Raw genomic sequence first — 10,763 nt, 5'->3', positions numbered from 1 at the left:
GTGCCATTACAAGAATAAGAAAAGGTTGCATGTGTGGATTTTAAAAAATTGTACTCGAAGTTTATGTATAAGAGTTCAACAAACCTGTTCACATTCCTTCCTAGAGAAGCAATAAACTATCCCAGACTCTTTATTTGGATAAGATCCTCGTATAAAATCAGCAATTTCATCAATAACCACCTTTCCAACTGATGACTTCTCATGCACCTTTCGTCAAACATTTTAAACATGAATATTTCGTGCACTATGTGATTCCAAGCCAAAAGGTAACAGTAAGAAAGAGTACCTTATAGAATAGATTGGGTCTGTTAACAGTGCTCACAAATTTAACACATTTGGGGATGTGCAGCATCTCCATCAGATCAGTCTGCACCTTATAGGTGGCTGTTGCCTGTAAATAAGAAGTCAATAGTCAACAATCTTTGCAGATACCAATCAAACATTCCAGTAAGGTTCTATTAGCATAGGTTAAAACTTACAGTCAAAGCTATCACGGGAACGTTAGGAAATTGAATCTTTAAGATACCAAGGTTCTTGTAGTCAGGACGGAAATCATGGCCCCACTGACTGCAGCAATGTGCTTCCTGTGTATTAAATTTGATCATCCGTTGAAAACAAATTCCCCAAAATTTTGGGATAAAGGCTTTGTGTTGTTGCTGTAAACTAACTCTAGTATTACTGTGACCAAAATCTAGAAGAAGCCTCGCTAAGGAGAAGCACTATATAACTCATAATAACCAAGAAAGATCATCTTAGATATATCACATCTGCCCTCACTCTTATGCATGTAAATGAGAAGAACACATTATTAGGCTGGAGCCATCAGTTTCAACTTGTGTTATCCATATTCAAGTGTAGGCTTCAATTTTCTCTACTTTACTGCTAGCTACAAAATGAGGCATGATATGACACAAATACTAGATGGTATAGATTCAAAATTACTTGGCATTGACCTGGTTCCATTGTTTTAAATATCCCCGACATGGCCCGATATATCCCCCGATATATCCTTTTACAGGGCTTGTCGCAACCGATATGGTCTTTAAATATCCTTTACCGCTTTTTGGCTATTTTGAGTGATAAATCCCGATATGGCCGATATATTAGCCGATATGTGGACCAATATATCTTTTTATATAGTTTTTTGCTAAATAATATACCGTGTTTGGAATTTTTGGGCGAGATATCAAGATTTCCCCATTATATCAAATGACATTTTGCCCTAAAAAAAGCAGATCGAATGTTGCAACGTTGCTTTGCACTTTTGTTTGTTTTAGAAGGTTGATTAGCGATCCTAAACAAATATTATTCATATTTTGTATGCTTAAATTTCATTACATATGTTGAGATTACATTTTAATGCATTATACTATGTATGCAAACATTCATTATAGCATTCCGATATTTACCACATATCCCCGATATTTCCCCGATATCCGCAATCCGATATGAATTTTGGCCATCCGATATTTCCCCGATATCCGATATTTAAAACATTGCCTGGTTCCTTGCTCACAATGTGAGACAAGTACACTGTATGACTGCAAAGGCTCCACACACATTAGTTTTCATTGTAAAAGAATTTCTACAATGCTATAAGTAACAAAACTTTCATTCCACTCATGTCATCGACTCACCGGTTAAAATTGTTCCTTGTTCAACATTTAAATAAGTTTATCTATTAAAACTCCAAAGATTTATACAATCTGTGGAACAACATTATTCAAAACTTTCCTCTAGTTATTGGTTAAATATATAGAATGAATACAAACAAATAATTCCTCTTATGCATGTCAAGAAATTCAAGATAGAATGCATCTGCCTGTGATATAGATGAACATTGCAACATGACAAAAGTATTTACTCACATCAATTGCTATCAGACATAGACGCCCTCCATGGTGACATTTTTCAAGCTTAGACATAAATCGCTTGCTCTTAGATATCTTTTCAGGTGTAACGTATAATATTTTCAGATCTCCATCGCCTTTCTCAAGAGCTTTGTATATAAACTTCTCATCATCCTTACTGGTGGTAGAAGTCAACATATAGGCTGGAATGCCCAAAGCTGTTAGTCCCATAACCTGAAAAATTGACACATGCAAATAAGCAATTACTTTTTAGAAACCAATCCAATAACATGATATCTTCAAGCTATAAGCACCTGATCTTGAATAAGGGAGAGCAAAGGACTGACAACAAGGGCAACTCCGTCCTGAAGAACAGCAGGAAGTTGGTAACAGAGGCTCTTGCCGCCACCGCCATTATAACCAAAACATCTCTTCCACTCATGATGGCATTTACAATCTGGTAGTGGGTGTAGATAAAACCAGATAAGGCCCTATATTAAACTACATGCGTGCAGCAAATCCTAGATTGCAAATGGAACAAAATAAGAGAACTGACAATATCAAAAGTAAAGGAACTTTGTACATTTAGCATTTATAAAAGTAAAGGAACAAAAGTAGTATCTTGAAACGAAGATTGCTGCATGAAAACCATCAATCAGTGGCAGATCCAGAAATTTTTCTGTAGGGGGGCGAATGACAAGTATCTACTTACCTAAACTAAAAATATAATTATCGGTTATAGTTATGGGCTAAATTCAAATGGAATGGGCTATTTAATCCAAACGGGCTCAAATTAGCTACTACTTATTGGTTATATAAGCAAATACTAAGCTATTGGGATGCAAATTTTAAAAAAAATAGGGGCATATTAAAATTTGTGAAGACTTTATAATGCAATTATGATCATTTCAGGGGTGCAATTGCACCCTAGGTTAGAATATAGACCAGCCCCTGCCATAATGACATTAAAAGGTTGACATCTAAATTGACTAAGTACACAAAGGTGAACTAAAATGATGGCTTTCTCCCGGTAAAGATTTCTGACAAGGTAATTAAAAATCTCTATAAAGTATTGCATGCCAAATTTCCATGTACCAGTATTTTCTTCAAGAAGATTAATTTCAAAGCTAGAAAGATCAAATCACAAGAAAAACGGACTTAAAGTATACTTTCCTAAATGGAAATTTAGACAATAATAGATGATAAGCGGAGATGCTTTATAAACTTAAGACATAAACTTTTGTATTTTAAAGAGTAATTGATTAAAATGCAGTCGGAGAAAAAAGGATGTCAGCATCAACAACATGTATTAGTAGATCAACAACATCTGGCACCAACAAGTGCATATAAGATGCATCAACCAATAAATGATGCAGAGCAACTGAAAGTGATAAATGATAAAGTATTAATTAATAAGCTAGACCTTTATACCGATTACTCTCCAACTTCTGTTGAACTATGCTTGAGACTTGTGATATGCTCTTAGTCAACTATAAAACAGTGTTTCTCGATGCATTCCTCAGAGCTCCACTATCTCTTTTGGTATGTGTTTTCAGACAATATAAATAAATAGAAACCTTAATCCCTATTATTATTTTAAATGTTCTGTTGCTTAACCAGGAAAGAGAGCTCCATATAGAGAAAAGGGCACCAACCAACAAATTATGCAATCAGGAACAAGTTCATTTGCAACACTAATGACACACAAGAAGTTAGATAACTGTACATGTGTCACACAAGTGTAATATCTAGACAGATGTTGAAGCTGTTGATTACAAAGTATGTTCCTATGTAATATATATGGCCCAGAAAACCTTCTTCTTTACCTTATTTGAGCAGTTACAAAATTTGAAGTAGGAAGTCGATGATGACTGCAGTAATATCTAGACATTAAATATTTCAAAACTTGGTGATTCCAAAAGTGCTATCCATTAATTATCAAATGAAAACTTATCATGATTATAGACCCATACTATATCTACACTATTGAGATAAAAACCCCCTAACATTTTTTTTCAACAGAGAACCATCCAGAAAGAGGGAAGCTCTGGCTGAATATTTCAACTATGAAGAAGAAAGGAACTTAGATAAAACTAAAACACAGCTATGTTGGAAGCAACTATGCAACTCAATCAAGTATAAGCCGTGGATAACGCTAGCAAAGCCTTTGTATCCAAGGGTTGTATTTCCTTTATCCATTTCACAAGATTCCGCTCAAATATAATAGCAGAAAAACAAATGTTAATAGTGAAATATGAAAATGCTGCCAGCTACTATATGTGCACATAGCACATCACTATCCTAGTTTAGAATGAGGGCCAACTATATCATTAGTTTTAGTTCAGTATACTCACTTCGCGTTGATTTTCTCGATATGAAGATATACCAAAAACATTGAATCGAGTATCATCGGCAAGAGAGTCCCATTCAAATGCCCCTGACCAATCTTCTGCTGAAATGTTATCATTTTCAGTAGCTTCAGATTCCTTGCACTGATCCAATAAGGCCCTCAACTCAGACTGCCTGTCGCATAGCCTCTCTTGGCGGTCAAGCAGTAACTTAATCTGATCTGCAGTATCAGAAACATGCATAGAAAGAGGGAAGCTTCAAAATATGAAAATGTTTCTTTATCCCTCAAAATAGTTGCTAAAGCAAAGATTGTAATTGAACAAATATGAAGCCAATATATTATAGATACCATTAGGACATCATTAACGGTCTCTAACGCTTGCTAGATGGCATAAAAAATACGCATTCCACTATTTTTCCTTGTTATGTCAAGTATAATATAACTACCTCTTCAACCTTATGGGACAATGTATCTACAGGAGCACTGAAAGAAGCCATTATTTGGAGAAAAACTAATACTACTAATTAACTTTTCAATCACAGATTGACTTATTAAGCTGTGATCCTGTGACCTTCGTTCAGACATAACGTATACAAATTTTATACAGAAGAGAAAAAAGGCAGATCGAGAAATAAATAATAACTCTAAGGACCTCAGCCTATGGGCAATGGCAAGTTCTCATGTCCTCTTAATTTGGTCTATGATAATTGAATAATTATCTTAAATATTATCCTTTTACTGAGTACGGTAGCAACCAGCAAATGTCTTGCTTGAATGCTGAAGAAAATACCTATTTTTCTAAGTTAACGGACGATGTAATCTTCTAATATATTTACTTATGCAGCTGCATTTGAAGATAGCATAACATCAATTTCGACTCAAATCACTAATTAAAACCCCTAAATTTTGAAAAAGCTCAGGCTTTTTTTTCGCTTGGGGTTAGGGTTTTGGGAAATGGAGGGTTTGGGTTTGGATACCTTGGACATCCTGCAGCTCCGCCTCCACGCATAGGAGCTCCTCGGCGAGGTCGGACCCAACCTCCATGGAAATAGCCTCTCGAGCGAGAGGAAAGAACAAATGCTTTCGTTGAGGCCAGTCTAAACTGTTAAACCTGAGAACTCGGAATAAAACTCGGAATAAAACTTAGTCCCACATCGGTGGCTTTCTAAGCATAGGGCCTAGATGCGGGCTCCAGAGACGGAACACGTACAGGTTCGTTTGGATACTAGGATGTTCTTTTTATTGTGTTTTTGTAAAATAACATCATGGTGTTGTGTTTTTCTCTTAAAATGTTTTCAAAACATCATGTTAAATATTTTTGTTTGACACTAGTTTGACCAATTATAATATTAGTATTAAACATATTATTAATATATTATATATTAATTATAATAAAATATATTATTAATAAAATGTTATAATATTTAGTTTATATTATTATAGTATTATAAGTATTAAATATAATGCAATATAATATTGTATAATGTATTATAATATTATATTGTACTTTAATATGCTATATTATATTATAATAATAATTATTATTATAATTATTACATATTAATTTCAAATAATTATATATTTAATTATTTTGGTATATCAATTTGTTATTATTAATCTTTTATATATATTATATTACATTTACTATACAACATGTTATTATAATAATATTATTATATTGTTATGTTATTATTAAATATGTTACTATTATATAATATTTTATAATTATTAATTTATTACAATTTATTTATTAAAAAGTTAATAATATTATAGCGACTATAATATTATATAGTATATTATTATATCATTATTATATTATTATTTATTATCAATAACTTTTTTATTATTTTTATTAGTTTATTTATATTTTATTATTATTTTATTATTATATAATACATTATTAACACATTAAATATTGGTATTTAATTTGTTACTATATTATTATATAAGATATTTTATTTATTATCTTTTTATATTATTTAACAAATATTACTAATATATTAAATTAACTATAATATAGTATAGTATAATATAATAAGCATGTTGATAATAACTCTATAATAATTATATTTAATATATTATGTTAGATATTATATTAACACATTCTCAAAATCAAACCTGAAACACCAAACTTAAAACACCTAAAAGGTGTTTTGAAATAAGTGTTTTGTTTTTTGTTTGAGGATGATTTAGCTCAAAAAACACTATGGTTTTCAAACGCATGGTGTTTTATTTTTGGCAAAAACACCATGAAAACAAATAAAACACAATGGTATCCAAACGGAGCCTTAAGTCTTTTAGAAGGTGTTTGTTTCACCAAAACTTTTGTCATTTGGTATAGATTACAAGGTTTGGCATCAAAAAGTGAGTTTTTTTATATTTTGGGATTCTATATATGGTGTTTGTTTTAAGAAAATTTTTAGAATATTAAATCCCAAAAGTGTAAAAAATGCCCAATTTTTATAATTTGTCAAATCCTCTCAATTGGAGATGATTTTGACAAATCTCATAAATGGGTGTGCTTACCTCTCAATTGGAGAGGATTTGACAAATTCAAATTTTATCTTTTTGTGGGAGGTAACCTCACCAACATAGCATATTCATCATATTACAAAATTTTGGCATTTGGTAACGCTACAATTTGAGCTTGAAACAAACAAAATATTATAAATTATAGTATTCCAAATCCCAAAATATTAATGAAACAAACAGCATTTTAGAAATCCCAACCCATAACAAAACACCTATAGATTTCAAATCCCATGGTGAAATCCATATCCTATTATTATAGGATTTGAAACAAACACCCCCTACAGATGGGGGAACAACCGAGTGCCCATGTGGGCTATGGTTTGGCCGTTTGGGCTTCGGTTTACTGGTTCTCCTCCAAACCACGCTTTTAGTTGCGAGCAAAACCCAGTAAGTATTTGTGTTTTGCAGATAACCCCCATTAGAGCCAAAAAAAAAAAACAACATAAAAATGCATATTGAAAGTTATTCAGAGTTTACTGTAATTTACCCAACAGATATTGTGGGTTTTCACTTTTACGCAAAGGTTATTGGAGGCTTAGTGCGACTTTGAAAGTTATTCTGGGTTTGCTGCAGAATGCTGAAAGTTCCTTAGCGGTTTAGCGTACTTAATCATACAAAATTAAGCAGGGTTTATCCTCATTCAATCCGATGTTAAAAGAGTTCAATAGATAACAATCCAAGGAGTAGCTTCAATCTTATTGCTGCTTTGCTTTTATGAGCTGGGCAACATCGTTACCGAAGAGATCGATACAAATCCCACGCTTGAAGCGATGTCTATTTGCTTAAATTCCTTCCTAGAGAAAAAATTGCAGTTAACATAAATCACGTGAAGACAGAATTTGAAGGAGCTATACAAGCACATTCCCAGTAAAAATCCGGAAATATGAAACTGCTTAATTTGAAGTCTGAGAAAAATAAACTGTTCTCTCGAAGAAGCACAGTGACTTCAGCTACAGATACTTTCTTGCGAGTGCACGAACTTTAGTATTGAAATGCGATGATGCAATGCGTGATCCCGGCAAATAAAGTGGGTTCAGGAGAATCTGTTCCATTACAAGAAGAAATTGAATTAGCAGGGCAAAATATGCGGAGAGGCAACATGATCAAATTAAATAACGAGTGCTTAGACACGACAAATTCATGGTTAACCTGTGATGAATTTGTCGGACGATAACAATTGATGTGGATCTGTCACTCGGTAGCTCATCGTGCAGCATGATTTGAGTTACAACTAGTCTCTGTTATGAGTTATGACTAATGGCATGCTTAATTCTTGCACCTTCTGTCATGCTAATATGACCTTCCCCCCTTCCATGTCCATAAGTTATCATGCATAATGAATTAATGATGGGGATCATGTTAGCGTCCTTTTTGCAGATAGGGGGCATCTTTGTATTCTTAGAATCTTGACGCTATATGTCACTCAGATTTACTGCGTGCAACTTTGTTCCTCCAAGAACATACTCTATATCGTAGTGTGAACCTAACAATGAGGGAAGCCACAATTCCACGTCTTCTTCTACAGTTGCAATCTCAATCTCTTTTATTATTACCAATACCCATTTTACTGTCTGCTGCTAATTTTGATGTGAAACAAAACTTGACCTTACTCATTCAAAACACCGCCATCTTCCTCGTTATATTAATCTGAATCTTCTCTCAGATTGGAACTCATACAGTGACATAAAACCGTCAATGACTCAATGGACCTGATCTTTTCTACCATTTGCCTTTTAAGTTGCTGCAATCATTGTACTGACCTAATCTGAAGCCAGAAATCAATCAGAAGATCAGAACTTATGGATATAACCCGGAATTGTTTATTGGTGCATATGATCTTGCATGCACTTCAGGAACAAATCCCAACCATTGACTTGTTCCTACACGCGATACTAGATCAACTGTGACTATTTGCATAGGGTGAATCAGTCGCATTGATATCACTGCTATTGAGTTCTTACAGACCTAGCACGGACCAAATTCATGCTCTAACAGTTAGCCTCTTGTGTGTTTGCCGGCACATGATAATAGGCTTTGGATCAGCCTTGCATCTTTATATATAATTGTAAAGCATCGACTCGATTTATATGCATTATTAAGGCATTCATCCTTCTAGCTTTAGCTTGTTGTCCTATAATATATACTATGGTTTTCCACTAGCACTAATGTGATTATTCGCCTACAGCATCTGTGATGTTTACAGACAAAGTTGTTTTCTACATACAAAGTTGCATGAAAACAAGTACGGGTGCAGGTGCGGGTGCTGTTATAGTACGGAACACGACAAATTATATATAAATTAATAATTTACGTAAGATCATTATTATTTTTCAATTCATGTGCTATTTGAATTTGAATTCCTATAATATTTTTAAGTTTCCCTTATTCTCTTGATTATTATAAATTGGAAAGTGTTCATTTATTAACTAGACACTCAAACCACTCCTTTAAATCATAGTTTTAAACTTGGATATGGACTGAAACAACCCCGACCCATGTCCAGCGAATTTCAAGAAATGGACATGAAGTGTAGGATATGCATCCAAGAAGTGTATGACAAGTGTTTTAAATTAAAACATATATAGTATAATTGAGTACATGAGTGTTTTAAATTAAAACATATATAGTATAATTGAGTACATGTCTAAATAAATGTATGCATATATCCAAGAAGTGTCCATGAAGTTTGGATACGGTACATATCAGGTACGGTGTGGCTTAGTGATAGAAGTATACAGGTAACCTAGGTTACATATAGTCTAGTGTGGTGATAAGCACAAAGAAGTATCATGACCATGCTGTTCAAATCGATATGCATAATATTTCAGGGAACAAAATATGTATATGAGGCCCTACCTTGGTGGGCTAGGGGAAAAAATAAGAGGCCAATTGACAGCAACTTGCTTTACTGCCTTTTTTTTTGTTTCGGGGGAACGGGGGGGAATTATGTCATACAAGATTTGTGAAAGATGCAATACGTTTCCTAACAATCAAGTCATCTACAAACAAGAAAGTTTAGGCGAATAGGATTCTGAAGTGAAAATTATTATGTATTCCTCTGTAAATTTTTTTATTACGCTAATCAAATGTTATATGTATGTTCTTATATTTAACAGCAAATTATGAATTTTAGTGCCTCTATATGAAAACAACGCAAGCTAAGAAAAATGAAAAATGTAACATAATAGAGTGCACACAAAAAAGATTAAAGATAACAATGCTAATCCGTGCATTGCAGGGGCCTAAATACTAGTTTTAAAATAACTTAAGAATAGGAGAACCTAGTAGCAATTCAATTATTCGAGCAACTATTTCCAAATTATGAAAGACTTAAGGGACTACTATAAAAAAAACTCTAAATTATAATGACTGTGAAAATGTAATACGTGAAATCATTACAAAGGAGGAAAGCTCAAGTTGATGGGATATCTTAAGAACTCATGTGGCAATATTAAAAGAAGTGAAAAACAAATCCTTTTATCATATATTTATTCAAACGTGTCAAACGTTGAAGAAAAAAAGGGGAAAAAATTCAAAGAGTATATTCTTTGGTCACAAAATATAAAGAAATCAACTATTACATATTTATCATTAAAATGGTAAGGCTGTAAATATGTGTTGGTAATTTGGTATTGGTTGTCAATTGTGCGTTGTCCTTCAGGATTTAATGCTGATGGCTGACAGGACCATTGTGTGTGCGCTCTTGTGTAAAATCTAGGTTCTTTTAAGATTTGCCTAATCCAAGTATTCATTATGATGCTCCATATCCATGTCCATAGCTCAATGTTACTGTTAAATGAATCTCACGAAAGGAATTGATAGAATGCAACCATAAAATAGGTAATAGTGATATTACCTTTATATTGTAGGCGTCAAAAAATGCTGAAAGATATCCAAATACAGCTCAAGAGGAAATCATCCAAAAAGGCAGAAGAACATAAGTCTTTACTGTCTCGCATGCGAGACAGACTTGACTGTCTCGCCGTGCGAGACAGTCTTGACTGTCTCGCCGTGCGAGACAGTCTTCACTG

At 33.4% G+C, this 10,763-nt stretch overlaps 1 protein-coding gene across 1 annotated transcript in view; it reads right to left on the bottom strand.

Moving 5' to 3' along the window:
- The window catches only part of LOC109837040 (mediator of RNA polymerase II transcription subunit 34), a 25,518-nt gene extending 20,180 nt beyond the window's left edge, over window positions 1-5,338 (bottom strand). Inside the window, 8 exon segments of the mRNA XM_020405116.1 lie at window positions 85-207; window positions 287-391; window positions 480-584; window positions 1,869-2,084; window positions 2,165-2,262; window positions 2,265-2,307; window positions 4,205-4,419; window positions 5,178-5,338. Coding sequence (XP_020260705.1) covers window positions 85-207; window positions 287-391; window positions 480-584; window positions 1,869-2,084; window positions 2,165-2,262; window positions 2,265-2,307; window positions 4,205-4,419; window positions 5,178-5,244 — 972 coding nt within the window. The 5' untranslated portion in view covers window positions 5,245-5,338.

This window comes from Asparagus officinalis, chromosome 4, assembly GCF_001876935.1.
Source record: "Asparagus officinalis chromosome 4, Aspof.V1, whole genome shotgun sequence".
NCBI lineage: Eukaryota > Viridiplantae > Streptophyta > Magnoliopsida > Asparagales > Asparagaceae > Asparagus > Asparagus officinalis.
The sequence above is the reverse complement of the archived record's forward strand: the minus strand, read 5'-3'. Positions and strand labels throughout refer to the sequence as shown.